Genomic DNA, 27,401 nt, shown 5'->3' with positions numbered 1-27,401 from the left:
GATCCATTTCGTCATCCGGCCGTTTGCAGTAAGCGGAATTTGCTCCGGTTAGAGCGCTTGGAATGGAGTCCGAGATAGCAGCTCTGGTATTGGCTGAGATTGTTTGTGTGTGTGTGTGTGTGTGTGCCTACCCTGAGCTTGTCCTTAAAGGATTGATGGCCTGGGCGATGCCTGGGTGCGGCACTGTAGAACCAACAGTAGAACCAACAGCAGAACCAACGGTGGGTGACAACAATGGGTGACAGTGGGTGACAATGGTGGGTGACAATGTATTTCAAGGATATCTAGTGACTAATATTCATTGGAACCATGCACCCAACATGCCAATCCGAACGCGAGTATCAATCTTTGAGGTGATGTTGGGGGTTGTATTGGGGGTTGAACTTTGCCCGCAACTACGGCTAAATCACTATCGGCTCTGGGAACTCGCAACCCTCAGTCCAACGTTTCCTTGATCAATGTCAGTAAAGCCCTCAGTACATTCCAGGTTCACTTACACTGGTCTCATGCCCGCCTTGGTCAGATGCATATCGCCAAACTTGACGGTGTTCTTGAACTTGCACTCGTTGCCCCGTGTGCAGAATGGGTCCTGCGGACAGTGGTGGCTCATGGGGCATGCAAAGTCAGGGCACCCAGGTCCGACAAAGCACGGGCAACTGCGTGCCTTGTAGCGATGGATGACCATCTCGTCTGGGGTGAGCTTCGTGTCATGCTCCCTGGTGCATTGGGGTCCCCACGAGCAGGTGCCGCTGAGATAGTGACCATTGCAAAACGCTTGGTTTCTTGCCTCTAGCAGCTTTCGTTTGTAGCTATCTTGAGCTGGAGTGTTACCCGGCATCTTGGCAGGTGGATCAAGGCGGACATTGTCCTGATTGAACTCCATGATCTTGGGTGCTCTCGACTTGGTCGGACCGACATCAATATTCTGGTGGCTTCCGGTGCCACCAGCCGCAGCATAGCTCCCTTTATACTTGGTTGAAATACCACCATTACCTGATCTGATTGTCGTCGTCGTCGCCGTGACTGTCGTCGTCGCAACCGGCGGCTGAGCACGAGGCGGAGGAGGTGATGGAGAAGAAATCTGCTTGGGTGGAGATTGGGGAATGACCCTGGTCTCGTTCTGAAGGAGACCGCTGTGGAACACATTGTCAAAACTAATAATAGGAAGGCCGAGCTTCTTGATTCTTGCTGCTGCGGGGGTGGTCTCGACAAGTACGAGACGGCTCCCCTGATCGTCGATATACGGCCGTAGATCATGTGCATATCCGGCATCATGGCAGGCGACAAAGAATATCTTCTTGCAACGAACATCATCGTGATAGTATTTCAGCATTCCTACATTCCAAAGTTAGTACAGATGTGGAGCAGTGATCTGACAAGTAAGCAGAGACAGAAGCTCACGTCGCATCTTGGAGTCGGCATTCTCCTTTCCAGATCCGACATCGACGAAATCAAACTCGGCCCGAGCATTGGTGAAGTTTGTAACAAATTTCAAAAATTTATCTTCGTAGCTGACAATTCCCGAGAGGCGAAGGGAATGGGCGAGGTCCTTGACATTGGCAAAGACCCGGGCAAAGATGGTAATATCACTACTCAAGTCTGTATCCTTGACGTATTCGGCAACGTGTTGCCTGATCGCGAGAGCGGCATTCGTGGCACCTTCTTCGGGGTCTTGGAGGAAACTGTCCTGGAACTTTGCGCCGTCGCCATCGACGAGGACCGCGACGTAGGGATCTTTTTCTTTTTGCTGTGTTTTCTATGCCACGTTGCTATTAGCAAAGCGCCTGACCCGGTGGTGGTATCTGTACGCACCAAATGATTCTTCAAGTCCTTGTTCTGAGCCGTGAGCTGATCATTTTCCTTCTTTAGGTGGAATTTCTCCTTCTCGAAGGCTTCCAGAGTCTGTTGCAGCGTCTGTGAAAACAGTGCGGTTAACGGCGTCGGTGCGTACAAATCATCAGATATAGGATAGCCTACTCGTAGCCATGAATGCCTTTCATTATCCTGCTCATTCCATTTCTGGATCTGAGCAGCCAGCTCATCCTTGGAATTGGAACTATCTTGAGCACTCGGCATATTGTTCGTGTGTGCTACAGGCAGCAATGTGCCGTAGATTAGAGCGAGAAGCCGTATTTAATAGAGGCCACGGTTATGGCAATCTAGAATATGGACGAATGACGTGGAATCTGCAGCAAAGTTAAAATAAGCTTGTGTTCCGGCATTTGGCCCTTTCTGAAAAGTAAGTTGAACAAGGGGAAAATCACAAGATGGCTGTGTGGCCTATTTGAACGATCGAACAAAGCCAGCACGGCTGTGGAAAACGCATGTCTGCCTTGCATATGCACCGCCTCCCAACACTGTCGGGCAGAGTCCAGAAGCTTCTGCCACGAAGCCCAAATGCAAATGCAAATGTTTGCCTCGGCGAAACTGCCAAGCCAATGTTTGCCTACGAGCAAGGCGTGCAGGCCTAGATAAATGGCCGTGGATGGTGGTACGCGTGAGAAGGGGTGGGTCAAAGAGGAAGAAATCACCCAGTCTGCAATATGCATTTCAGCCATGATTGCGTGACCCCTCTTTGGGCCCTGCCTATTGGCTCTGTGGTGACTTGTCATAGGCAGATATCACGCATCAGGCTGCCTTTGTACAACTGTGAGGGGAGAGCCCAGTTGGGTTGCCTCCTGAACGTGGTTCGCCCAGCTGAGGCATCCGTTTCGTTAGGCGTCGAGGCTCAACTGTGTGGTTCTATTTTCAGGTGAATAATATTTCAGGCGCCTTTTATTGACCTGGAGCCGCCATCTCTGCTGATATTTGATGCTCCCATTAGTAGCACTCATGTGATTCTTTCTGGCGACCCAACAGATGCCCTGGCCTGGCAGAAGTACCATTGAGCAACAATAACTAATCGGTTGTGACTCGCGAGACAAGCTGGAAATTATTTTGGGGCAAACTCACTGTCAATAAGCGTGTCATTCATTACCAGCATGTCAGTGACGTCTTCACTCCATCATCCATGAAACCCAGAACCCCCCAACCTCCCGCGCATTCAGTATGAAATGAAATTAAATTAAATATTTAAGAATACAATATCATAAATTTTATGGCTGTTATTCGACACCCAAAGAGGCGCCTCACATCCAGGACGAGCGTTTTCGCAGCCCTGCACCCGGGCCAGTATGTACGCCAGCATTCCGCTTTCTAACGGCGCCTCATCAAACGTTCGGCGTGCCCCTTCGATGCCGTCATTTCTAAGGGGAGATAAAAAATACTTTCTCAACTAGTCATCTCTTTTTACAGTTTACCATCCTTTGAGTCATTGACCCGTAGCCAGCTCGCCTGCCTAACCCAACAACGAGCACACCAGCTACTTACCCGTGTCCACGTGCCATACCTACATATCAACGACCCTTTGAGTTTACTCATTGGTTCTTGCCAGATCAAGAAGGTTAATTTCACGGCCCCTTGGTGCGGCATTGCGCTCAATGCATCTGTCCCCTCTAACATCTGGATCTCGGTGGGCCGATTCGAAGAGACGAGGGTTCCCTTGCTTATCCCGTTTGCTTTCTGCCTTCTAAATGAAAGAGTTATCTCAAATTAATTCTCTTCTAGGCGTAAAATGGGATATCAAAGGCATGATAGAGTCATAGACCGAGCCGTCTGGAGGGCACGAGGGGCGAAATTCACATTCCGAAACCTGTTTATGTTGAACTGCTCCACGGCAAAGTTTTTCATCAAGGGCAGACAAGTCTCGAGTCAAGCAAGAAGTTCTGCACTAGACGGGCTAAACAAAATAAACCATGGATCGACCGGGCGATCAACACAAAAGAAAGAGCCGCTAGAGGAGATTCCGAGTAACGTTGTGTCTCTGGCGGAGTTCCAAGGGGCGTCCGTTTGGACGGCCAGGTTGATGGTCGAGCCGCTAGTGAACCTCAAAACTGTAGCCCAGTCAACTTTCAGAGCAGACTCAGCTATTTTATAACGATTAGAAACTCCGCAGGAGATATATATGTTTTGAGAAAGGCCTGCTTGAGCTTTGAGACAACATGCTATCGCCATCGTGGAAAGAATTGCTGATCAACCCCTCCACACGGTTGACGACGGCACTCATCAATCCATCCCCAGTAGTGGTTTACCCTCGGGAGCAGGACTTAGGCCCTCATATAACACACTCGATGAACAAGTTCTGAAGCATCGGTTCGCTTTCCCAGGTGCTATCGATCCAGGCTTTGGCGAAATCGTCGTTGACGTGTGGCATCTTCAAATACAAAGTGTCCAACACGATCAGAGAATATGGCAATAAAAGCGTAACCCAGGACAGAGCCGTAAGAAGCACTCAAGTAGTTGAACTTATGACCTTGGTCAAGGGTCTTGACGATCAAGAGCATATCTCTAACGATAATGGTGCTTGGATGAACCAGCCGAGCTATTTCTCAATTTTAGAACAGAGATAGACTATCACGCCTACTTGATCTCACAGGACACTGAGAGGCTTTCCTAATATATCAATCTCTGGGATGTCGATGGGCAAAGCGCCCGGTTCTGACTCGTTGGATAAGAACGGGATTGCTCGGCCAGTGCCCCTAGGTCGTATTAGACCGGCAATGGCACTATCTAGGCTGCCTCGCTTTACTATGTGTCAAAACTAATGATACCATAATGTCTAACAATGGCTCTATTGCGGCAGCTAGCATGTATGTGGCACTGTTTAACATTCTTATCCTACTCAAGCATAAATTAACCTGCACCAGCTACCAAACTGCTTAGTTCTATTAGGGCTGTAGAGAGGATCGCCCTTGGATGGCTTCTCAGAGGCTTTGGGCCTGATCAGGTCAAGTTAAATGTCCCCATAGCTCAACTCAGTGTTGTCTAAGGCCACTGAGAGCCTTGCGCAGTCAAAGGCATCTCGGCCACCCTAAAGTCGTCGTATTGAAGCTTCAACTTGCATGACTCCCAGAAAAGAGTTGACTTGCTTGACGAGACAAACACCTTTGAGTCTCGTTCATCGTGTGGCAAAGTTAAGGCCAGAGGAGGATGCTTTGGGGCTCCGTGATTGAACAATTACTTGAACGTAGGTGAGTGTGAGTGTGAGCGCATCGGAGCAATACTCATCTCGAGAGATTTCTTCAAGCCTTCTATCAACCTTGCAGAGAAGATGATGACTGGAGTAGTTGGCAGATTGAACATGGCACAGCCTTGATATCCAGGTCGTTGCGGGCTGATGATCATGGTCAGGCTCGGTGAGTTGATCGGCCGCTGGGTATGATCAAACCGGGTAATTTGCAAGCAGATGGCTAAGAAGGTCTACCCTTTTGCCACCCATCTCGTTACTTGGCCCGGCCTCCACATGTGCTAGCTAACTTCGGATATACGAGCGGTGTGAGCCAAATTACAATGATATCAATCGTAATGACAAAAGCCTTGAGGCCGAAGGTACTGGCCAGGGACATTGGTATACTTGCTCCTATAAACCAACTTTCCTGGGCCTGTATTTCCTGTGGAACTCGCATCATACTCACGATATATCAGTGAAAGTCTGTGACAAGCATGGAACAGGTGCTTGGGCAAGCTGGGCGGGTTGTTAGGCGCTAGAGAGAAGATGACAGGGGTTGATATTGATGTTTCACAATATGCACTTAGTCAGAGCACATGAAACGAGCAAGCAAAATTAGCCACGGGGACGGAACCGAGGTAATTTCCACCATCCTCGCTTGTGTGTGTGTGGATATTGTTTCCCTCAGTTATCAGCTTTACCACCAAACAAAGCCCAGAGAAATGGTTCTCACTCGTCGTCAAAGACGGACCCTCTCTGCTAGGCTTGAGAACCTAGCACCGGAACTACTACGCCGCATCTTTGAGTGCTTCTGTCTCCACTGTCATGGTCGACCTGACCTCCCATTTTGGAGCCTGCATGAGCCCACGAGCTTGGAACCAACGCCATCATCAGACTCGTCGTCATACTGGCAGGGTCGACAAGCTCTATGTAGCTTCTGCCTTGTCTCAAGGCGCTTCCGGCATGTCGCCCAGGGTGTCCTCTTCCATGAGTTCATCATTCCAGTCGGCTGCCGGCCCGCATCGCTGCATCGACGCGTAGAGCCGTTTCTTCGGACTCTAGCATCACGGCCAGATCTTGCCCGAGAGTGCGTACCGTAGCCTTGGACGACTACCTATCACTACGCTTGGACGTTGAGTACGCTCGAGAAGTGGCTGAAGAGGCCTTGCACTCTTTGGACACCAATCTTGCTCTTTTTTGGGATCGAAGAAAACAGTGCCAAGAGCCAGTACCCCACCCGTCATACTTTAGGATCTCTCAGAAGTTCATACTTGGACAGTTTCAGCCCGGAGAGTCAAGCAGTGAATGCGTACGACGGCTTGTCATGGCTGAGATTCTTGTCCTTCTGCTCGCCTTGCTCCCAAATCTCCAACATCTCATTCTTCACGATAGCCTTTTCCCGCAGCTAGTCTTCCCTGCGGCAGCCAGCGCACTTGACATCACCAGAATCCCTCTCAAGACCCTTGACGCAATGGTGATGCCTTCTTCGATCATCTCTGTCGCACCAGATGTCGAGACTGTTCATATAAGCCCTCAAGACTCTTACCCCAAAATGCCAGGCGTCAAAAGGGTCTACTTCCGAGGCTATGGAAGTGACGACAATGTTGATGTCAAGAAAGTCATATCTTCGTGCTCTAGCGCTCTTTCTACCTTTTCCTACCAAACAGCCTTTATCTGGTCATCTGTCGACCAGAGCGTGGCCAAGGTGTTGCAACCGCGAACAGCAGTGGAACTTCTCACTAACGTCTGCTCAAGTCTGCAATCCTTGCATCTTGACATGCGTTTCAGGGTTGCTTTTGACAGAGACTCACAGGTTGAGCCAATGCCGAGTTTGAAACAGTTTATCAGGTTGGAGGAGCTCTTCCTTACCACCAACTCGGTGTATAACGGGTCAAGCTCGACGGTATCCGACCAAGAATTTCTTGTGCATCTTCTTCCCCAAAGCATCAAATCTGTTACATTCGTTGATCCCGAATTTCCTCCTCCACCCGAACGCCTTCGTAAGGGCTTGCTTGGCCTGGCCGATGCCAGGAGAAACGATGGCTTGTTTCCAAATCTCAAAGAGCTGCGATGCGACTCAAGGCAGGTCTACGACGATGGAGCAATCAAGAATTCCTTTTACCAAGTAGGGGTAAACTTCAAGCATCAAGAGTTTCCCACACTAGACTGGAGCTATTCCAGATATCCCCTACCCGCCCAGTCTCCCCGGCTTGCGCTTGAAGCTTATCTGGAGGAGTTTGAGCACCACGTGCCAGGGCCTCTCTCTTATTACTCAGATGAGGATTTGTAACGACACAATGGATCAGGTATACACCAGAAGCCGGAAAACTGGGCAGACTTGGAGTATGTACAAACTTGATGAGATTTCGTAACAGCCACGTCTCAGCTTGAAATTTTTGCAATATGGGAGAGGTTCCTGCATGGTGGATATGAAGAAAGCCGTCTCATATGATATATTGTGCCACCCACTGTTTCTGGGTCAACAGACGGGCGAACGAGCAGCTTAGTGCATCATGCTGTGGACACCAGGAGTGGGCAGCAAGCGAGAGTAACGTGGAATCCTGTTAGTGTACAGCGACCTAGTCACTCGGACAATGTCGCTGAGACCACGAAGCGCATCCAGGCACTGCAAAAAAGGCCAAAATACAAGGCAGCCTCCAAAAAGGAGACTGCCAAGGGGCTATGAGCGTTGTCACCAGTTGCAAAAAACATACAACAGCGGGGATTCGCTGGTCGTCACCGACCCAACTACTAATCCGCCCCTCACTGGCTTATCTATGGGAGAGCGGACGGGATCCCGAGTTCTCCGGTGGGTATGGTCGTATGTGCTGGGAAGAGGCTAAGATTGCATCTATAAGGGGCAGGGGGGCTTCACGATAGTCATGCAGAAAATGCGGGACCTCATAGCGGTTGTCCGCCCAGCGCTGTTTCTATCTCTTTTGATTGACTTAAAAATGACTGTCCCTTTATTCGATTTCCAACAATGGATCAATCAAAGCAATATGACGGTCTACAGTTGAGAAAGGGCGGCAGCTTTATCGTTGCGGACGCTCCCATCCAATGGCGTTGAAGCCTGAGCACAACATCAACCAGACACGGGTTGAAGCGGCTCAAACGCCGAAACTAGGAATCATTTGTTCGTGGCGTTGATTTACCATAAGTTAAAATACCACAGTTAGCAGGTTAGAGTCCACAAACTGAAAGGAATCTCGTATTACCTTGATAGGTTCCCCTAGAGGATCAAGTCCCACAAGCTCTAGCTCCTTCGGGGTAATATTTTACCGCTGTCCAGAATCCTTCATGTTGATCTTCGCAACGCCGCTTGCTTTAACCCCTCATTATCCGCCTACGCCTCCTCCATCGTTATCATTACACAACACCAAAACCAACTTCACCGAGCCATAGCCATGGCGTTCTCATTATACGATGCAACCATTGTGGATGCAAAGACCATCCTTGAGACTTTGGACGGTCTCCTCAAAAAAGCAGAGGAACAGCCCAACGCGGAAAGCTTCCTAAAAGCGCGGCTCTACGAGGACATGAATCCCCTCACCTTCCAGATCCACGCAGCTACAAGGTTCGCAGAGCTCGTCCTTGCCAGGCTCACCGGAAGGGAAGCCGTGCAGTACGAGGACAACCTCGTCTCATACGCCGACATGCACGCACGCATCGCCGAGGTTCTGGCGGCCCTTGAAAAGGCGGACAAGGATACTGTCAACCGATATGGAGAGGAGGTTCTGCCGACAGCTTTGCCATCTGCAGGGACAATGAACATAACTGGGAAGGCTTTTGCCAAGGGAGCGGCGATGCCCAACATCTACTTTCACCTAAACATGACTTATGCCATCTTGAGAAAGGAGGGGGTGCCTTTGGGAAAGAAGGACTATGCGATGGGGTTTGCCATGGATAATATCCTCAAGCCGCAACAATGAAGGAGATATTATCGTTTTGAAGGAGAATAGCCCAGATAAATGGGTCTTGTCTATAAAAACACATCCATGCTTTACCGCTCCTCACTGACCAGATTACTATTCACGGAAGATTTGACACGAGTAAATACTCGGTGAGGAAGAATTGCATTCCACATCATGTGCTGTTTATGACAACATGGGTAAGCAAAGGCTCCGGAGCGGATGCTCTAGAGTAAGCGGAGAATAATGTTTATGATCTCCGTCAAGATATAGGTTCTCGACCCTGACTCTATTCACACACAAAGGATGGAAGACAATGAGCCTAAATAAGAACAAGGCGAGAAGATGGAATAGTCGACTTTACTGTATAAATCATACTCAAAATACGATTATCACTGATATTATTTGTCTTGGACATCGACCATGATGTTATTCCTCTGTTCCTCTCAAAACAACAAGAAGTTGCCAAGGTGTAGGGTAGCCATCGGCCTCGGAGCCACCGCCTTAAAATGGAGTCGGTCGGAGTTTTTTCACCCCCACCGACAAAAATCGGGCCTCTGCCTGCACTTTACTTCCTCCAATCAGCAAACAGATGTGACAGTCAAGACCGGACGATTGTGAGGCGGGAAATCATTCAGGGGTAAGATTGTTTCTGTCAATGCAGGCGCAGGCGCAGGCGCAGGCAGGCCGTCAGCTCAAAGTGCCGTGTTCATGGGTCGACCGTGGAGACGGGACTGTAAACTCCACTGTGTTTATTTGATCAATATTGCGGTGTGAAGAGAAGATACCTTCTACACGCAATTGTCCATCTGCTTGACACTGTCGACAAAGATCATCAAGCTTAAACTTTGCATCTACACTAGGGACTACCCGTGGTCGCTGCATCGGAAGTCGGTGCATCGGTCATCTCTTAGCGGGCACATCTCGGTGAACCTTTACTTGAATAGAGTTCAAGTGTCTAGCGGTCTGCCCGAGATGCATGTCAGCCTCCCAAGAGGTCCAGGATCATCCAGACTGGGCGGTCGGCCGTGAGAACCCAGTTCACTGGTGGAACTGTCAACGGCTCGACGGCATGCAACCACAGACGTTGTATTAAGGAGTCAACCGTATTGACGGATGGATGGCTGACCTCCGAAGCTGCCGTTTACAACAACAAGCTTCTCCAGGGCAATACCAGGCGACCCAATCGGTTCTCTCAGCTCCGGGAACCGTGTGGTCGGGCTATCCAAGCCCCCTGGGCTGCCACTCTCGACCTACCGTTTTCTGCATCAGACCGGCGTCACGTCGTTGGCTAATTCAAGGGGGGACGAGCGTGGCATGGGGCTCAAACATGGTTAACCTTAACAAGCTTAACCCTTAGCACCAATAGCTTATCCATGCGTAGCATGGAACCGACAGGGGTTCCCGCCCGATCGCGAAGCTTATTTCTCACTCTAGTGGTGGAAATACTGTCCCGGGGGTCCTCACAGAGTAAACCAGAAACACGGCCGTGCCACGAGTTCTTCCGCCGTGTCCCTTCGCCGAGACTGGAGATTGCTGCGGAGCAAAGGCCCGCCGGGAGGACCGATAGGCACCGGGCACGATGGCTGAACGAGGAGCCATCGTGCGACGCCGACAGTCCGGAGGCTCGATATAAAGATGTGTGAATGTCGCCTCGATAGCTTTTGATTCAGCACTCAACTCAACGCACTCTCATCAATCCATTCACTTGCCTGCTTCTTCAACCACTCAACCAACAACCTCATCTCTTCTACAACCGCCAACATGCACGCTCCCAGCATCGTCACTGTCCTCGCCGCCCTCCCCGCGGCCATGGCTTGCCTCGGCTACACCGGTGGTGTTCCCAAGGCTACTGGCAGCAAGTCTCTGAGCGCCCCCAAGACCCTCAAGAAGGGTGAGGTTTTCGATGCCGGCTGGGTCCGGTACGACCGTGGTGTGAAGTGCTCTGGTCAGGCTGAGGGTGGTAAGTTGTCACTTCTCTGAAAACTTCAAGCAGCAGGTTCTAATTCCACTTCTAGGTTCCAAGGACGCCGTCTTCATCCTCGAGGAGGGTGCCACTCTCCGCAACGTCATCATCGGTGCCAACCAGCGTGAGGGTATCCACTGCAAGGGCTCCTGCAACATCGAGTTCGCCTGGTTCGAGGATGTCTGCGAGGATGCCATCTCCATCCTTGGCAGCGGCACTGCCAACATCATCGGTGGTGGTGCTTACCACGCCTCCGACAAGGTCATCCAGCACAACGGTTGCGGTCACGTCAACATTGTCAACTTCTACGCCAACGACTACGGCAAGGTCTACCGATCTTGCGGTAACTGCAAGGGCAACACCAACTGCAAGCGCTCCGTGCACATGGAGGGCACCACCGCCGTCAAGGGTGGTGAGCTCATTGGCATCAACACCAACTACGGTGACAAGGCCACCTACTCCAACAACTGCTACCCTAAGACCCAGTGCCAGGGTTACAAGGGCTGCGACAAGTCCAAGGGCGAGTGCGAGCCCTCCAAGGCCGCCAAGTGCTAAATGACTCGTTGACGGGCAGTGCGCTTTGAGTTGTTCGTTTTAATTCTTCTTTGATACCGTTGCCGGCATCTATGTATCTGTTTATACACTATAGAATGGTGGATCGCTACCTGTACATATTACCTTAGCGAAGTACATAAAAAGAGTTGAGCAGGCTTGGTCCTGCGTGTGTCTAAGATTGTTTCACTCGATATTGCAATGTGACCCAGCTTATAATTGTTCTTGCTCCACTGGGATGAATGGCGACACGACTTAGAACTCTCATCGCCTCCCCTTCCGTGCTATTGACTCCCCTCTACTTGTAATAACGGGATCTAGACTTAATGTACCCACCCGAAAAGTGAAGGTTGGACAAGGAAAGAAATACGATCAATGTTGGAGAGCTCCTCGGTCATCAGGTTTATCCAAGTTACCATTTGTTGCTTAACTTTTGCTCAGACAAACTTCAGGGAACAACTTGTACAACAAGTCCAGACATTGTTAGCACCTCCTCCCAGAGAGCAATTCGAACATCTAGAGATCCTTTCGCTCTTTTTGCATTTCCTTGTCCCAAGCGTTGGCCTGGTCATAGTTGCGGATAAAGTCATAATAAAACTTGACCATGTTGACGTGCTCACTCATGAGAAGCTTCTCATTAATAGTGTGGATGCTACCGAACGACTTGAGGCTTCCCGGAGTCCACCTGTAAATATTTCTCGACAGGTCTGTAACGGTTGATTGTTAGCTTGAAGAGAGTGTGCGACCGAGGACTAAACTAGTCCTAGCTCTCAAAGACTCACCGAGGTAGTGGCGGGTGTCAGTATTATCAGCCATGGCACCGGGGGCCGGAACGACGGTCGAACCTTGACGGCCAAACGTATAGCGAACAGTGCCTGAGAAGGTGTCCCAGACCGAGCCGCTTGTGGGGGAGCTTGTTGTGGCGTATGAACGCTTTCGCGCCTCCAATTTGAGTTTGCCGCTGTAGATAGGCTCCCAGGAGCTCCTTGGCTTGTCGCTCTGAGGGGTGATTCCATTAGCAGCAAGGTAGCTCTCGTACTCTCTATCGCCCTTGAAGGCCTCGAGCTGAATGTTATATTTCCTAGCAATTCCCTGAGTAAGTTGCACCATGCGGTGCTGGATTCCGCCCATGCTGTCTTGCGGCGCAACGCGATAGTTGACTCCCATGCCGACAGACTCGGGCAGGGTGTTGGAGCTCTGACCTCCGCAGATCTTGTTCGCGGCCTGAGAGGTTTGAATGGAGAACCTCTTCTCAGGAGATACCTTGGCCCAGAGCTGAGCCGCTCCTCTGAGATCGCCCCAACGGATCATCTGGGTGAGGGAAGGTAGAGCACGGGGCGAATACTGGGTGAAGCAAACCAGCCCCTCATGCACTGGGCTGTTCCTGATGACCTCGGGTTGGAAGGGATTCGACTCTAGGGCCGTTGTGATTTCTGACATGATACCAATAGCGGTGCGAGGAGGGGGAGTGCCACTTGAACCGCCGATCATGCCAAGATCGAACCACACATCCAGATACCCCTTTTCATACACGGCTGGGAGCACGTATAAAGTGTCACCGACGCTCTCCAGGCCTGCACCACCCTCATTGAGGATCACGGAGATTCCGCCCTTGCCGAACTTCAGCTCGAGGAATTCTGCTATGGCGCTGGCTCCACGAGATCCGGAACATTGCTCGTCAAAGCCAAATGCCAGAATGATGGTGCAGTCTGGCTCAAAGTCATCCTAAGACAAGAGGGCCTCCAGAGCAGACATCAAGGCTGGAGTGACAGCCTTGGAAGCGGCACCACGGCCAGTGAGGTATCCGTCTCTTGGGTTGTAGTGGGCATCGAATGGAGCAAACTCCCACTCGTCAAGGGTCTCGTTCCCAACCGGTACAACGTCTTGGTGGGCAGTCAAGAGGATGGGCGCGAGGCTTTTGTCTGATCCCTGAACCGTATAGACAAGCCCGTCCTTGTTGATTGTGTCCAAGGTTGCATGTTCATCTCTTAGTGCCGTGCTGTCAGCTCCACACTCTCAATGGTACCAGCAGACTTACACGTTGGGGTATGTATTCTTGATGTGTTCAGGGATTTCGTTGAAAGCTCCCCATCTCTCATCATCATCGACATCTCCCATGTCATCGTAGCAAACCGAAGGGATGCGGACAAGTGATTGGTGGCGCTTGACTAACGTGTCAATAATGTCTTTGCCCGAAAACAGATCCCACGAGCTTGGTAGTCCGTCGTGTGAAGGATCCATGGGCCGCGAGAGTTGACATCCAGACCATGAAACGTCGGGCTTTTCTTCAGACCCTATACCGCCCGTGACCTTCTCGTCATGGCCAAGACGATGCTGGTTCTCGTTGACGAGTGCAAGAGAAGATACCTTGCCAGCAGCAAGAAGGGTGGCAAGGTTCCAGATCGAGGATCTCATGCTGAACAGGATGACGAGTTGATGCTGTTGAAAGAAGCAGCACAATGAACATGTCAGGAAGGATGATGTCTACAGCGTCAAGGGCACCAAGTGAGCTACTCTTATACTCACCAGATGTAAAAGAAAATCCTGCATACGGTCCATCGGCCCCGAGTCAACAGGTCTTACCTAGTGGCTCGTACACTGTGGAGTTGCGGTGTCTCACATTCAGACCGGGCCGCTCAACTGCGCGTTGTTGTGATCTGCACCCTGTCCGATGTTCCACCACAGAAACTCGGCAGACGGAAAGATGCTACGAGACCCAAGATACGCGTAGATGACCTATCTCAAGGTGATCTGTCTGCCACGTTCTGCAAGACGGTCCATGACGTGGCGGACGGCCCGCAAAGAATCTGCATAATGCGTCGACTGTGTCTCATAGCCCCTCTCTCCGGGGGCGAATTGCCATGCCAAAATGATGCTGTTCCACTGAGTGGTGATGGATGTGCTTCCGACGATAGAACGCGGAGTGAATATTCTCTCATTCCCCACCGATGCACATCAACCAATGGGTGCACAGCCATCTTATTCGAGCCTCCAGCCTCGAAGATGATATTCTCCACCTTGTATGCATGCAATTCAAGATGGGAGAGCTCATGTCGAGCCATTTCTGCCGACGGCCAACTGCAGCGGAACTGATCAGACAGGCAAGTCGATCGATTCGGCTCCTGTCTTGGCATTGGAAGCGACGTCAACGATGGATCCATGCCCTTGTGATTGGACATTATGGAGGCGCGGGGGACGAGATACACATCCTTCGGTCCGGGACGAATCGTGAAGCGGGATGGCTGCATGCTCGCATGTTCATCGTTCCGTCCCGTCTTGGCACCTCCACTCAGTCAACGCTGACAAGATGCTGGGTTTGGCAAGATGACCGGATTACTTCTTGAAGGCCATGTCCTCGAAAGGTGTCTCAGCACCATGGTCTGTTGAACATTGTCTAGGTGAGCTAGATGTACTACGTTCCACCATCAGGCACAAGAGCTCGTCAACAGCTCGGCGATGACAAGCGGGATTATAACCGCCGTGCTAAACACACAGACAGGCCTAGCCTGCAGATGGGAATGGAGAGGTAAGGGTACGCCCCTGCCGCCCCGGCTTCTCCACAGTCATGCAGCGTCAATCGAAAGCTCGTGTCATATCTGCAACATGTGAGATACTCGCTCTGCAAAATATGACGAATCAATCCAATCTTGGTGCTACCCATGTCAGTCGAACTCAAGGCTCGTCATATCCACTATCTTTTAGCGTCACGAACAAAACCCTGCAGCTACAGGTTTGCCTACACACAGCTCTTTTCGGCCACAACGGGGTAATTCTTGACCGCTATCATGAAAGAAGGTGAAGCAGAGATCCGATTCCCCACCCCGAGAGAGCTCAGCATCGTCTTGGTGTTGGTCTCGACGTCTTTAGCTGAGCCATTGTTTCCTCAAACATTTCTCTCCGCCGTATGGGGTCCCGGAGTTTGAACTGGACGAAGAGGCGAGGCATCTTTTCTTGAGCATTATTTTTTCGATACGTAGCTGTTGGTCATATGCATCCTCACTAAATGGGCCCTTGCCTGCACCGGCACCGTTGAAGAGGGTCTCATGATGTTGGTAAAAGCTTGTTAGACACTATACCCTCGGATTAGGGTGGCTTCGAATACGGCGTTTCTGCGAAGAACATGGCGAGAAAACTCCAAGGCGACTGGATTACTCCTAAGTAAAAGATGTATCAGTGATAAATCTAGGCACCACCCATCGTCTAGGATCGTGTTCCATGCCGTCCTAGAGTCCGGGCCATGTGTCGTCCATGTCTCGGGTGCCTGTCCTCTGAGACTGGTGGAAGAATGAGGCGGAGAAAGCATTATCAAAGCCCGTACAATGTACTTGCTAGACCTGGCACAATCTGAACGACGTCGACTTCTACCGACTCTTGCATAGTCGACCGAGTCCACCAACCTCGTGAGTGCATCCTGTTGGGTCAAGCGCAGGCTCCGTGCTAACTATCAAAGATAGACAGCCAAGCGCGACGTGTCCTCCGATCTGTCCGTGGTCCATGAAATTTTCACACTCTCGACTCTGTGTCTGATAGATCTTGAAGTCACTGAACAGAGTTCTCCTGGCCATCATATCGCGTCTGAGGCCCATGGTGAACATTGTTCAATAGAGCTTCCACGCCTCCAAAACCGGGCATCGCAGCGAGATGGCCAATAAAGAAGGCCTAAGTTTTTGCTGTTTCTTCATTTCTTTCCTCGCCCAGTTGTACCTCTCTCACGGACTCTTGGTGACGAGCCTGTGCAGGGAGCAAACGCACCTCATCGATCAAGACTTGGTTTCTAGCGCCAGGCAGAGCCTCAATTCCGGCCCACAAGGCCTTGACACGCTGGAGTGATCTCACCAAGTCGAGGATGACCTCAATAGCTAGGACTTTCATGGGGTTTACCCCGGCTCTGATGAACAAAGCCAAGTCTGACATGCAGGGAACTACCCAATCAGCCTTGTCCGTCGCCGTCTTGATTATCCCCTCTCGCCGGATGCGACAAGGATCAGCAGGCGAAATCAAGGAACAACCAAAACACGCTGCTCGAAATCAACGCCATGAGCCATCGCTAGCAGTAGTATTTATCAGACCAGAGCAACTGTCCATGCCAACTTACCCAACAACTATAGTCGGCAAGCGGGAACGCCAGAGGGCACCGAAACTGTCATCAAACGCCGAAATGCCGCAAAACTTGGTTGAAGAGGCCGAAGGAAAGGAATTTCCTGAGAGGGTCAGCCATGAGAAGGATATCTGTGCCTTGGGCAACTCGTTCCTCGCCGTGCTCAATGTAGTGGCGCTCATTCTAGCCTCCCTCGCATACAGCCAGAACAAGTCGAAAAAGCCTGCTGAGCTTGCACTCTGCGTATTGGTATGAATCGTGTGTTCGAGATTTTTTATGTACGAGCTAACAGAATGATGAGACGGGCATCTTTGTTCCCCCTATCTTTGCTTCTGTGTGGCTCATCATTAGTATCAAACGAAATGATAGAAGGGCTGTGGCTAAACTCATCTTTGTGGCGGTTGTTGTCGCCTTCTACTGCCTCCTATCGTGGGTAGTCCTTGATCAAAGCAATACAGTCATAGCTGACAGGTGACAGCTTCGGCTTTGGTGTGGCTTTTGCAAAGCGGTTCATCAAGAATGAGGAATGGGGGCCCAAGATTACATTTCGGATTGCGTCGACTGTGATCAATCTGGTAAACGTGTACGTTTCTCACCCTGATATCCGCCGTGGACTGACACTGAATTGACGTAGCCTTGTCGGATTCGTTATTCTCTGGTTTCACCAGCGTCTGGGTGCTGCTATCCCGAGTTATCCTGTCACGCCAGGTATGGCAAGGTGAAGACATTATGAAGAAGCAGACGGGCACTTACGGCTTTGATAATAGTCATAGCCTCCAATTTTGTCTTTTTCGAGAAGTCCTTTGTAGAGAAGCCTAGTTCGAGACCAGATCTGTGACGCGTCGTGGGATGTTATCAAGGATCTTTGTCAAAGCTACAGCGTACCGAACATGATAGCAACAGATGAGAAATGTTACGAATTGAAAAGGACAGGGAATTGGAGAAGCTATTATTGTTTTGGAGCGAGGTATGCTATACACGATGTTATGATGCGGTCACCGCATATAAAAGAGAGACGACATCATAATACTGGTTGAACATGAGAGGGGTGAATAATGATTCTTTTCTCGTATCGTAGTCTAGCATCGGTACGGGACATCAACCACATCCTCAAAAGTTAAAGCGTTCTAACCTCCTCAGAGCCAGTCACACCCTAGAAGCCCGATACGGATCAGTGCTGTCGTCCCCTGGTACTCCTCAGACAGCTCTTCATAGTCCAGGAAGTGCCTCGAGACATCGCGCATGAAGTTGATCGAGCTGCTGCCTGTCCATTTATCCTCACCCCCCCACCAATCCACCTCGACCAATCGCCGACCTTTCAGGTAAAAGGCCACATTCTCTCCGCACACGTCTGTGACTCACCCAATATCCTCAGAATGCCTTCGTCTGAGGCGGCGGTCGAAAATCCAAAAATTGACGAGACCGTCCTCAAACAAGATCTCAAACAACTTGTCAATCATCTCAAACCCCCATTCTGCATTGTATTCCAACGCGATGTTTCTGGCCGGCCCAAGACCATCTGTGGCGGATGCGAGGGGAAGACGAGAGGTTAAGTCATCCCAATCAATTGTGTCCATATTTTGCGGTCGGAGTATAAAGAGATCTCGATGTGGGAAAACAGTCAAGTAATGCACATCCCCATGTTGGGCAGTGAAGTAGCCTGTTGCTGGTACGCCGAGTTCCCACTTGAATAGCATCGGCGTGGAAGACTTATAGTCGTCGTAAAAGGTTCGTCCCTTGACGCCACTGAACTTGCGCTTCATAACGAGCCTAGATTCTTTGCAGGCACTCCATAATCCTCCGTCGATGAGGTATGTTGAAGGATTGCTATAGTCCTCCGTGACGCCGGCAGAGAACTCGCTGGACCTTGGGGCAGCAAGGCGGTTGCTATCATAACATTCATGGGGATGGAAGATTTCCATATTTCTGTTGACACCGTCGTCTTTCTTGGGGTGATAGACGTTGAATATGTGTACCCCCGGAAGGGCAGGTCGGATAGCGAAATTCCAAATCATATCTCGAAGCTCCCAGGGGAGGTCGAGGAAGCGGTGGAATGTATCGTTCATTTTGAAACTCGGGAAAGGCGAATGGATTTTGCGCAGGAGTTTTGGAAACTGATGATGTGAGAGGGGAGCCTTTGTTTACTAACTTGCGGAAGACGACATCTTTTTATTCATCCGCCCAACACTTTGAAAGCCACTCTTGTCCGTATGAGTCACAATGATTGTTCAAATTTGGCACGTACCAAGCTTAAATTCACCGAAAGCTTCTAAACTTTGCGTCGCTGGGGCAATCTAGACTTGAACATTGCGTATCTAGATAAGGTTGCTTGATCAGGAGACATCACAGCAATTTCATTTGGAAATGAACGAGACAATAGAGCAGACAGTAAAGAAGTTAAATTGCTTGCTCATTAGTAGTATGACGTATCTATACAAAACATATCATTAATCGGGGGAATATCCTGAAGGAGGTGTTATTTGGGCCATCCTCTACGCAGTACCTAGTTAATGCATTGCTCTCATTAACTTCATGTCGAGTGAAAGCTTCTCAGTGACTCAGTGTCGCACTCTTCATCGACTGCCAGAAAGCCAAAAACGTCGGGCATTCGGGCTCAGCTGATCTGCACAGCCTGAGTAGATATTAAGAGCCAGGATCGGAGTACTTGCTCTCTTCTCTCAATCAACACAACCCAAAAGCAAACACAGCTATGAACCTGGTCAAGATCAACTTGGTCGACGTCACAGACGACTGCAAGGATGGTCGTGCTACACGTTTCAACACTTGCTTCCATCCGGCAGATCAACTCCCTGTCGCCGATCTATCGAAACCCTCAGAGGCGCCTTATGCTTTCAGCCGCTGGCTTCCACTGATTCTTCAGACCCGAAACGTCGATCCGTCGGCCGTTCAGACGGTCTGTCTATCGCGCGCCCAAGCCCGCCTCCTCGTGGATGCCTCAGCAACTTCCATTATCACGGGTGAGTTGAGCCGCGCGCTCGGGGAAGATCTCGAGGATGAAGTGACCCCTGCCTTTTCGTCTCTTCACTTCCCACCCGAGGGGCTCTTCATGCGCTTGACGGGCTGTTCGCCTAAAGATGGAAGATGGAGAGATCCCACTCGACCATCACTTCACTCCACGGACGACATCATTCTTCGTCTGACAACCTCAAATCGTGCACGTAACGACATTGTGAACAGTCTCGAGACCGGGTCGGAAACCGTTGAAGTCACACTATTGCCTTTTGATGCTCGGATGGACAGTAGGCACGAATACCGAGTCTTCTGCTGTCCAAAGAGTGGAAACATCACGGCAGTGAGCCAATACTGCTGGCATAAACCTTGGCTTTTCCACGGCAGACCTGGTACGGCGTTGAAGCCAGTGGCGGACAAGATTTGGGCCGGCATCGTTGTCCTTCATCAGCAAATCATGCATGATCTCAAGCCGGATGCCGAACTCGACAATCTCCTGCTCAGGCAGGGGTTCACGTTTGACGTCTTGTACGACGAGGACAAGGGAACAACGGAACTCGTTGAGCTGAATGTGTTTGGGGCGAGGAGTGGGTGTGGATCTTGTCTCTTCAATTGGGTCGACGACTTCTCCCTACTTTACGGAGAAGGCAAGGATGTCGAATTTCGGGTCACTTATTGAGGTGGAACTGGTGGTTAACTGTCAAAAGAGAGAGCCATCCAATTATCTGTGCAAGCGAGCGATATCAAAACTAGGCAGGTATTAGGACCAACTCTTTTGTTGCGCAGTTGGACCTCGATCATTATTACAAGATCCGCGATAGGCTGAAAAGACAAATGGGTGAAAAATAAAAGAGCATTCACATCCCCCTTGTTAAACTCCTTTGACTTGCAGTTTCATCCTCACTATCAATCGACTTGCGAGTTATCGCCGTCTCGACCGTGATATGGATGCGTCCATCTGCGGGATAAGAGCGTCGTTTCGGGCCGACCTCAACCACACTTCCATTGCCAGTTGGTATCTGAGTTGCCCTGAGTCTTCCGGGCGCACTTTTTGTTGTCAGAGATAGGGTGTGGTCTGCCGGTGGTGTTCGGCTGTTTCTGTCTGAGCCGTTGCGGCTGCGGTCTTGAGCAACCTTGGTGATGAGATCTGACATGTTCATTTCGATGAACAGCTTGACCAAAAAGGCCAAGGAATGGAACTGGAGGTAACTACATGCAACAGGTCAGCCATGGCTCACGTGTAGGTCATCGACTTGGTTCTTACACAAGCTTGCTAGGCAAGGACATGAGCCCGATGAGAGCGATCTGGGTACACGTTTAGTGAATGTTCTAGCAGCAATAGAGAAGGAGACCATGAAATAATCTTACGTCGAGAGAAATGGAGGCCAAGATCATGCCACAGTTGAACTGGAACAAGGAGAGGTATTTGTCGTTGAGCCCGTGACTGACCATCCGGTTCCGGACCAGTTGGACGAAGCGCAGGTTAAGCAATAGGTCAATGATGGAAAAGATGGCCATTTCGCATCTCTCCCAGATCTCGCTTATTCGCATCCACTTGTGCGAGATCTGAAGCTGGGCGGGGACCCAGGTGACCATGACACTGATATTGACCAGCAATATGAGGAAGAAGACTGCCCATCTTAGTCGGGCGACGGCGGCGGGATTGGGCATCAGAAGTGCGAGACGGTTGACGATGATCTGCGTGAGAAGTTGGATCTGGAGTGACCAGAAGCAGGCTTATACAACAAAGTGGTAAGCGGATGGATTCTCAAGGAACATGGCGGTTCGGTGCTCGTTTACCTATAAGGAAGAACAATTGAAAGCTGCAAGAGGGTCATTGGTAAGTCTCTGTGCCACCAGACGGATGGTATACGAACCTTGGTTTAATAAATCCACGTTGGAAGCACCAAGCGAAAGCCCCAAGCACGATACTCACTGCCCATCCAACCCAGATCATGACGAGGTACGCCGTAACATGGCGCTTTCGTCTCCATATCTCCAAGGTCTGGATGGAGGCTCGGAGGGCGGCGAAAAAGACAAAAGCAAAAGAAAAGCCCCAAAAGATGCTGGAGCAGTTCATATCGACATCGTTGGGGGCGTGAAAGACGTATGAGTCTGGGACGAGGAAGCCATTGCTCGACATATTGGCCAGATTTGGCAGTACCATACAATCACGAATTGGCGGTACAATACAAAAACAGAAAAAAGACTTGTTTGCCTCCTCGAGGCGGGTGACCTCTCAGTTAAGAGGGACGAGTCGCCACGAGTCGCCTCCCACACCCTCTCAACCTTGGGATTGCGGGGTAGCGGTTGTCTAGTCTAGAAGGCGGATAGCTCGACGCATTCCCCAGACTCGTTTTGAAGAGTGAACGCGAGTCATGATGGGAGAGGCGTCAGCCGCAAAGTTACACAGTAGCAGGTCTGGATTCCAAGTTGCGGGGAAGAAGAGTCAAGTAACGCACGAGCGTTGATGATTTTGCTGATGCTGATGCTAATGTTACCTTGGCTGGTGAGCAGAGGCAGAATGTAGACAGTGCGTTTTTGACAGCAGTCAGTGAGAAGCTTAGCTTTAGAGGCTTGAACAATAACATGTGGCGGAGGGCAGTAACATGTGGCTGGTGGGAGGGGAGTTTTGGTCTTGATTTTAGCATACAACTTTGCCGATATGAAGCAACAATCTTGAGAGAATGATTGACATACTTAATACTCCATATTCAATTCTTTTAATATCATTTTAATCCCCTTTTACACATGTAATCTCGTTCATTCGCGTCTGCCCTGCTGCTCTCTTTCCAGCCCCGTTATCCGCTAGCTCGCATGGATATCCCCGGTACAGAAATACTCGCCTAACCACCTTAGTCAGCCGCCTCATTAGACAGCTGGCCAGGTACCCACTACACCTCCTCGTTGTTCACCGCTCCCGCGTTCTTTTAATTTTCACACGCCGCCATCAACGAACCTCTTCCTCCCTTACCCAAACACCTTCACGACAACCGATTAAGCTCTGCCCACCATGCGCGAGATTGTGAGCTTGCCTTCCGTCTGTTCTTTCTAGATCATCTGTGTGCTAATCAAGCTCTCTCCGCCTCGCAGGTTCACCTCCAGGTCGGCCAATGTGTACGTACTTATCTGCCCCTTTCCATGGTGCCACCTTTGTTTGTCGCGCTGTTGCTAACCTTCACAGGGTAACCAAGTCGGTTCTGCCTTCTGGCAGACGATTGCCGGCGAGCACGGTCTCGACACCAACGGCGTGTAGGCATCCCCCTCCAACCGACCGTCTCGTCTCGTCTCGTCGTCCTTTTCTCACGCTTCGACCAGGTACAACGGTAACGACCACGTCCAGCTGGACCGTATCAATGTCTATTTCAACGAGGTACACACGACATCGCGTGACATGATCCAACCCATTCCGTGTCTCGGTCTCTGATCGAGCTTCCCATAGGCATCCAGCAACAAGTATGTTCCCCGAGCCGTTCTCGTCGACTTGGAACCCGGCACCATGGACACCGTCCGCTCCGGTCCCTACGGACAGTTCTTCCGACCCGACAACTTTGTGTTTGGACAATCGAGCGCCGGCAACAACTGGGCCAAGGGCCATTACACCGAGGGTGCTGAGCTGGTTGACCAGGTCCTTGATGTCGTTCGTCGTGAGGCCGAGGGCTGTGATGCTCTCCAGGGCTTCCAGATCTCCCACTCTCTCGGTGGTGGTACCGGTTCCGGCATGGGCACGCTTCTGATCTCCAAGATCCGTGAGGGTAAGAGCTCAATCATTGACATGACGCGTAGTTTCGTCTACTAATCTCCTCCCCAGAGTTCCCCGATCGTATGATGGCTACCTTCAGTGTCGCCCCTTCGCCCAAGGTGTCCGATACCGTCGTTGAGCCCTACAACGCTACTCTTTCCGTCCATCAGCTGGTCGAAAACTCGGATGAGACCTTCTGTATCGATAACGAGGCTCTGTACGAGATCTGCAAGCGTACTCTCAAGCTGGCCAACCCTGCCTACGGTGACCTGAACCACCTCGTTTCCACCGTCATGTCTGGCGTTTCCACTTCTCTGCGCTTCCCCGGACAGCTCAACTCCGACCTGCGCAAGATGGCCGTCAACATGGTAAGCCATGCAACTCGATTGACCAGACATACGTTACTGACATCCTTCTCCAGGTCCCCTTCCCTCGTCTCCATTTCTTCATGGTTGGCTTCGCTCCTCTCACCGGCCGTGGCTCGCACGCCTTCAGCGCCGTCTCCGTCCCCGAGCTCACTCAGCAGCTCTTCGACCCCAAGAACATGATGGCCGGTTCCGATTTCCGCAACGGCCGTTACCTCACCTGCTCCGCCATCTTCCGCGGTCGCGTTTCCGCCAAGGAGGTTGAGGATCAGATGCGCAACGTTCAGCAGAAGAACTCTGCCTACTTCGTTGAGTGGATTCCCAACAACGTTCAGACCACTCTGTGCTCTGTTCCTCCCAAGGGTCTCAAGATCTCTTCCACTTTCGTCGGAAACTCGACTGCTATCCAGGAGATCTTCAAGCGTGTTGGTGAGCAGTTCACCGCCATGTTCCGTCGCAAGGCTTTCTTGCATTGGTACACTGGCGAGGGTATGGATGAGATGGAATTCACGGAGGCTGAGTCCAACATGAACGATCTCATCTCGGAGTACCAGCAGTACCAGGAGGCCGGCGTCGATGACGAGGCCTACGACGAGGAGTACCCCCAGGAGGAGTATGCTGAGGAGGAGCAGTAGATTCGAGTCAGATGAGGTGATTTACTTTCGACCACCAGACTACTTATGTCTATTCTGACCTCGCCACACATTTTATATACCTAATTGGCGAGCCCAAAGATTCTCATGCTGGCTTTGTATTGTGATGTGTATGATCCAGACCGAAATCTTGACGAAATCTTTCTGACCTGCGCCTTGCCCCCTCCATCATTGGGAATTACCTCGGTGGTGTCCTGATGTACCTAAATGCCATCTAGCCATGCAGGTCGCCTACGTGACCCTAAAAAAAACACAAGATACTATACTACGGCAAAAAGACTAGTGATAAGGCCTAAAAATTTGAAGAAAATTATCATAAGTAACTTAACAAATTTAGAAAGCAAATGCCCTGTAATTTCTTTTGTTTACCTCGTGGTTTACCTGTCATAGACTGTTAACTTGCTCATTACTGCTATCCAAGCTGATTGCAGGCGTGACGCCGCGCTGCTCACGAAGCAAACTTTGAACAAGGTTCTGGATTGGCTTATCCCAACAACAAATAGAAGAAAAGGACATCCATGCTTATGTGCTCTGAATTGTTATGCTCATTTAATTGTATACTGGCCGTGCTGTCACTTTTCTTGTCTTCTTTGGTTCAAGGTTATTATGACAATGGAGGGGAGGTTACCTAGGTAGGACTTGCATGGAAGGAGGTATCGGTAGATGAGTGTGGAAGGAACCTACCACGTGATTACCAAATCTGTTGGCTGGATACCTACCTAGGTAGGTTGCTGCGAGTCTCAACTCTCTCTTTTGATCTTCGTTGAGCCCTTTTCTTGACCCTTGCCCTTGCAACCTGCGTATGATTTCTATATTTTCTGGCCCCCCGTTCTCCCTGAACCGCTTCGCACCTCGCACATTTGACCCAAATGGCATCGCGTTCGCCATCTCGCGGCTGCTGCCAGTCGATACCTTAACCACCTCACGCAGGTTACGGCCATGGAGGTTACCATTTTGGAGGCAACGCCAATATCAACTACCAGGACCAAGGACAGTTCTCCCAGTACGGATCCAACGCTCAGGGGCAAGGCCGGCAGCAGCAGAACGGTCAGAACGAGTCAGCAGATGGCCTACAGCAACTGGATGACCATCAAAGGGAGGGGGAGGGGGCGGCTGATCGGGTTGAGGCCTCCAGCTCTGGACACCAGGGCGCATCCCGTGAGGCCTCGCATATTCAACCTAACTGGCATCACGTTCACCATCGTGTGGCCGTTACCGGTCTCGCTCGCGATCTGAGTACTCGCGTTCTCCCTAAAGCCGTTATAACTATGACTCCCGCGTTCCTACTTAATCACTAATACTGCGATCTAAGTATTTGTGTTCTCCCTAAAGCTATTACAGCTATGACTCCCGCTTTCCTATTTGATCGCCTACCCCTATGCCGCAACGGCCATTACAGGAGTCGTAATCGCACCCGTCGCCGGCGCCATGACCGTCGCCGTGACCGGGACCGTGACCGTGGTCGTATTCACAGTACCAGAAGCCGGAGTGGCTCCCCACTCGCGAAGAGCACACCTAGGCATCCCAGCCCGTGACGAAGTCCCGTTGAGGATGGTACGGAAAGCACCACCTCGGGACGAAAACAACATTTTCATCATTTTCCTCCATTGCCCCGTCCATCAAGCATTAATTATCAGCTTCCATCTCTGTCCCCCACACCCCAATAACGCGACACAGTCGTCCCCAGTCACCATGTATAGCTTGGGCAGAGTTGTTGATCAAAGTTTTACAGATGTGGTTGATGACCTTGCGTGCAGTGGTTACTCGAGAGCCCCCTTCGGCCGAAACCGACTATACGGGGAGATCAGACGAAGGGACCCAAACAGCTACTAAGATCAGACGAAATGACCGAACGCCTTGCTTACCTGCCTGTCGCTATGCTGAGCCTGCGGCATCTCGTCTGCCCACAGCCTAGCCTTCACATCATGAATCCTATTCCGGGTGATCAAATGGACGGACTCGAGTGGCTAGATTTCAAACAAATTCCTCGAATGACATGGCACGGCCACGTATGAAGCGATCTCACTCGCCTGGAACCCACAGTATAGGCAATACGAGTGCTACCTCTACCATATCTTATTTCCGGCACTCATCAAGCCTTAACTAACCTTGAATCACCGCGACATCAATGGAACCTACATCACTACCTCAGCCGGTCATGTTTCAAGGAGTTTACGGCACTGGCAGGTTTGATAAACCATTTGGAGAGTGAGAGCTGAGGGCTTTGAAAGAGATAGACCCCGGCGGAGAGGTCGCAACCTCGCGCGCTACAGCCAAGAAGGGCGTGGCCATGGCCTTGTCATCCTACTCGAGTATGAATCTTGAAGATGTCGCCGCAGAAAGTCAAGGTAATCCGTACATGATTCACGTTTGCTTCTACAAGGATCGTAGAAAGACCCTTGAGATCACTAAGCGTGCTGAAAGTAAGTACCGAAACGTGATCTGGCTCCAGATAAACTAACAAGGGCACAGCCGCTGGCTTCAAGGCTGTCTTGGTTTCTGTTGACATTCCTGTGTTGGGCATCAGGCCCAACGAACACCGCAACAACTGGGGAGTGCCCGAGGGTATAACCATGCCCATGCTTGCTGACGAGAACGGCATCATGCATCATGACGCCGATTATCTCAAGGTTGACCCTGCTGCCGATGCTGATGAGGTACTCGGTGTGTTTATGCATGTCGTGGAGGCGGTAGTCTTATCCTTCTTGGATCAGTGGTGATATTCCCTGAGCATATTAGAAATTTGTAGTATAGTTAGACTGATGCAATAGATGAACAGTGAATTTGACTGAATTTTTCTTTTGCCAAGTTATCAGCAAGGCCTATTGATTGACCAAGATCAAATGTGGCACGTCCAGGATGTATGAGGCAAACAACATGTCAGTGTATTGCTCCCAGGGTCTCCTATTAACCTGACCGGAGCTTGACTCTGCAGAAACATCGACTGTTATGTATCCTATTGTTCTGCTTCTTTGCAATGCTTATCAGGTCGCCGGTGTAATGCTGGACTATCCTGCTTGTCACCAGCAAGTCATTGCAGTTCATCGAAAGACATACCACAACCAATCTCGACCCCAAGAACGCGGACATAAAGCAG

At 50.7% G+C, this 27,401-nt stretch overlaps 11 protein-coding genes across 11 annotated transcripts; 7 read left to right on the top strand and 4 right to left on the bottom strand.

Moving 5' to 3' along the window:
- Window positions 1-401: 401 nt before the first annotated feature.
- NECHADRAFT_82690 (uncharacterized protein) lies at window positions 402-2,076 on the bottom strand (the record flags this gene model as incomplete). Its single annotated transcript, XM_003049082.1, has 4 exons — window positions 402-450; window positions 498-1,335; window positions 1,402-1,756; window positions 1,813-2,076. 4 exons carry the CDS (start codon window positions 2,074-2,076, stop codon window positions 402-404), a joined length of 1,506 nt encoding a protein of 501 aa, XP_003049128.1.
- Window positions 2,077-6,371: 4,295 nt separating this feature from the next.
- On the top strand, window positions 6,372-7,337 carry NECHADRAFT_82689 (uncharacterized protein; the record flags this gene model as incomplete). The annotated part of the gene is made up of 1 exon (XM_003049341.1): window positions 6,372-7,337. One exon carries the CDS (start codon window positions 6,372-6,374, stop codon window positions 7,335-7,337), a length of 966 nt encoding a protein of 321 aa, XP_003049387.1.
- A 1,117-nt stretch (window positions 7,338-8,454) lies between these two features.
- Window positions 8,455-8,979, top strand: NECHADRAFT_45394 (uncharacterized protein; the record flags this gene model as incomplete). The annotated part of the gene is made up of 1 exon (XM_003049340.1): window positions 8,455-8,979. The coding sequence occupies one exon, from the start codon at window positions 8,455-8,457 to the stop codon at window positions 8,977-8,979; it is 525 nt and encodes a 174-aa protein (XP_003049386.1).
- A 1,743-nt stretch (window positions 8,980-10,722) lies between these two features.
- NECHADRAFT_62414 (polysaccharide lyase family 3) lies at window positions 10,723-11,793 on the top strand (the record flags this gene model as incomplete). The annotated part of the gene is made up of 2 exons (XM_003049339.1): window positions 10,723-10,921; window positions 10,977-11,793. 2 exons carry the CDS (start codon window positions 10,723-10,725, stop codon window positions 11,477-11,479), a joined length of 702 nt encoding a protein of 233 aa, XP_003049385.1. The 3' UTR covers window positions 11,480-11,793.
- A 199-nt stretch (window positions 11,794-11,992) lies between these two features.
- NECHADRAFT_94988 (uncharacterized protein) lies at window positions 11,993-13,717 on the bottom strand (the record flags this gene model as incomplete). The annotated part of the gene is made up of 4 exons (XM_003049081.1): window positions 11,993-12,183; window positions 12,259-13,201; window positions 13,247-13,463; window positions 13,515-13,717. 4 exons carry the CDS (start codon window positions 13,715-13,717, stop codon window positions 11,993-11,995), a joined length of 1,554 nt encoding a protein of 517 aa, XP_003049127.1.
- Window positions 13,718-16,322: 2,605 nt separating this feature from the next.
- Window positions 16,323-17,412, top strand: NECHADRAFT_82685 (uncharacterized protein; the record flags this gene model as incomplete). Its single annotated transcript, XM_003049338.1, has 5 exons — window positions 16,323-16,823; window positions 16,867-17,003; window positions 17,053-17,157; window positions 17,209-17,282; window positions 17,342-17,412. The coding sequence occupies 5 exons, from the start codon at window positions 16,323-16,325 to the stop codon at window positions 17,410-17,412; spliced, it is 888 nt and encodes a 295-aa protein (XP_003049384.1).
- A 298-nt stretch (window positions 17,413-17,710) lies between these two features.
- On the bottom strand, window positions 17,711-18,640 carry NECHADRAFT_82684 (uncharacterized protein; the record flags this gene model as incomplete). The annotated part of the gene is made up of 2 exons (XM_003049080.1): window positions 17,711-17,831; window positions 17,937-18,640. The coding sequence occupies 2 exons, from the start codon at window positions 18,638-18,640 to the stop codon at window positions 17,711-17,713; spliced, it is 825 nt and encodes a 274-aa protein (XP_003049126.1).
- Window positions 18,641-19,284: 644 nt separating this feature from the next.
- On the top strand, window positions 19,285-20,223 carry NECHADRAFT_82683 (uncharacterized protein; the record flags this gene model as incomplete). The annotated part of the gene is made up of 1 exon (XM_003049337.1): window positions 19,285-20,223. The coding sequence occupies one exon, from the start codon at window positions 19,285-19,287 to the stop codon at window positions 20,221-20,223; it is 939 nt and encodes a 312-aa protein (XP_003049383.1).
- Window positions 20,224-20,401: 178 nt separating this feature from the next.
- Window positions 20,402-21,687, bottom strand: NECHADRAFT_45174 (uncharacterized protein; the record flags this gene model as incomplete). Its single annotated transcript, XM_003049079.1, has 5 exons — window positions 20,402-20,753; window positions 20,809-20,849; window positions 20,913-21,280; window positions 21,345-21,367; window positions 21,422-21,687. 5 exons carry the CDS (start codon window positions 21,685-21,687, stop codon window positions 20,402-20,404), a joined length of 1,050 nt encoding a protein of 349 aa, XP_003049125.1.
- Window positions 21,688-22,531: 844 nt separating this feature from the next.
- On the top strand, window positions 22,532-24,385 carry NECHADRAFT_70670 (uncharacterized protein). Its single transcript, XM_003049336.1, has 7 exons — window positions 22,532-22,569; window positions 22,638-22,661; window positions 22,729-22,796; window positions 22,863-22,917; window positions 22,987-23,299; window positions 23,356-23,654; window positions 23,708-24,385. Exons 1-7 carry the CDS (start codon window positions 22,558-22,560, stop codon window positions 24,284-24,286), a joined length of 1,350 nt encoding a protein of 449 aa, XP_003049382.1. The 5' UTR covers window positions 22,532-22,557; the 3' UTR covers window positions 24,287-24,385.
- Window positions 24,386-26,148: 1,763 nt separating this feature from the next.
- Window positions 26,149-27,086, top strand: NECHADRAFT_82680 (uncharacterized protein; the record flags this gene model as incomplete). The annotated part of the gene is made up of 4 exons (XM_003049335.1): window positions 26,149-26,313; window positions 26,538-26,727; window positions 26,777-26,968; window positions 27,076-27,086. 4 exons carry the CDS (start codon window positions 26,149-26,151, stop codon window positions 27,084-27,086), a joined length of 558 nt encoding a protein of 185 aa, XP_003049381.1.
- Window positions 27,087-27,401: the final 315 nt, after the last annotated feature.

The sequence above is a fragment of the Fusarium vanettenii genome (genome assembly GCF_000151355.1).
Source record: "Fusarium vanettenii 77-13-4 chromosome 7 genomic scaffold NECHAsca_9_chr7_10_0, whole genome shotgun sequence".
In the NCBI taxonomy this organism is placed as follows: domain Eukaryota; kingdom Fungi; phylum Ascomycota; class Sordariomycetes; order Hypocreales; family Nectriaceae; genus Fusarium; species Fusarium vanettenii.
Note: the sequence above shows the minus strand (reverse complement) of the source record. Positions and strands in the feature narration are given on the sequence as shown.

Coding starts and splice junctions, on each gene's coding strand:
- NECHADRAFT_70670 (XM_003049336.1), top strand. Junction 22,797..22,862: donor GGTCTCGACACCAACGGCGT/GTAGGCATCCCC, acceptor CGCTTCGACCAG/GTACAACGGTAACGACCACG. Junction 22,918..22,986: donor TCAATGTCTATTTCAACGAG/GTACACACGACA, acceptor AGCTTCCCATAG/GCATCCAGCAACAAGTATGT.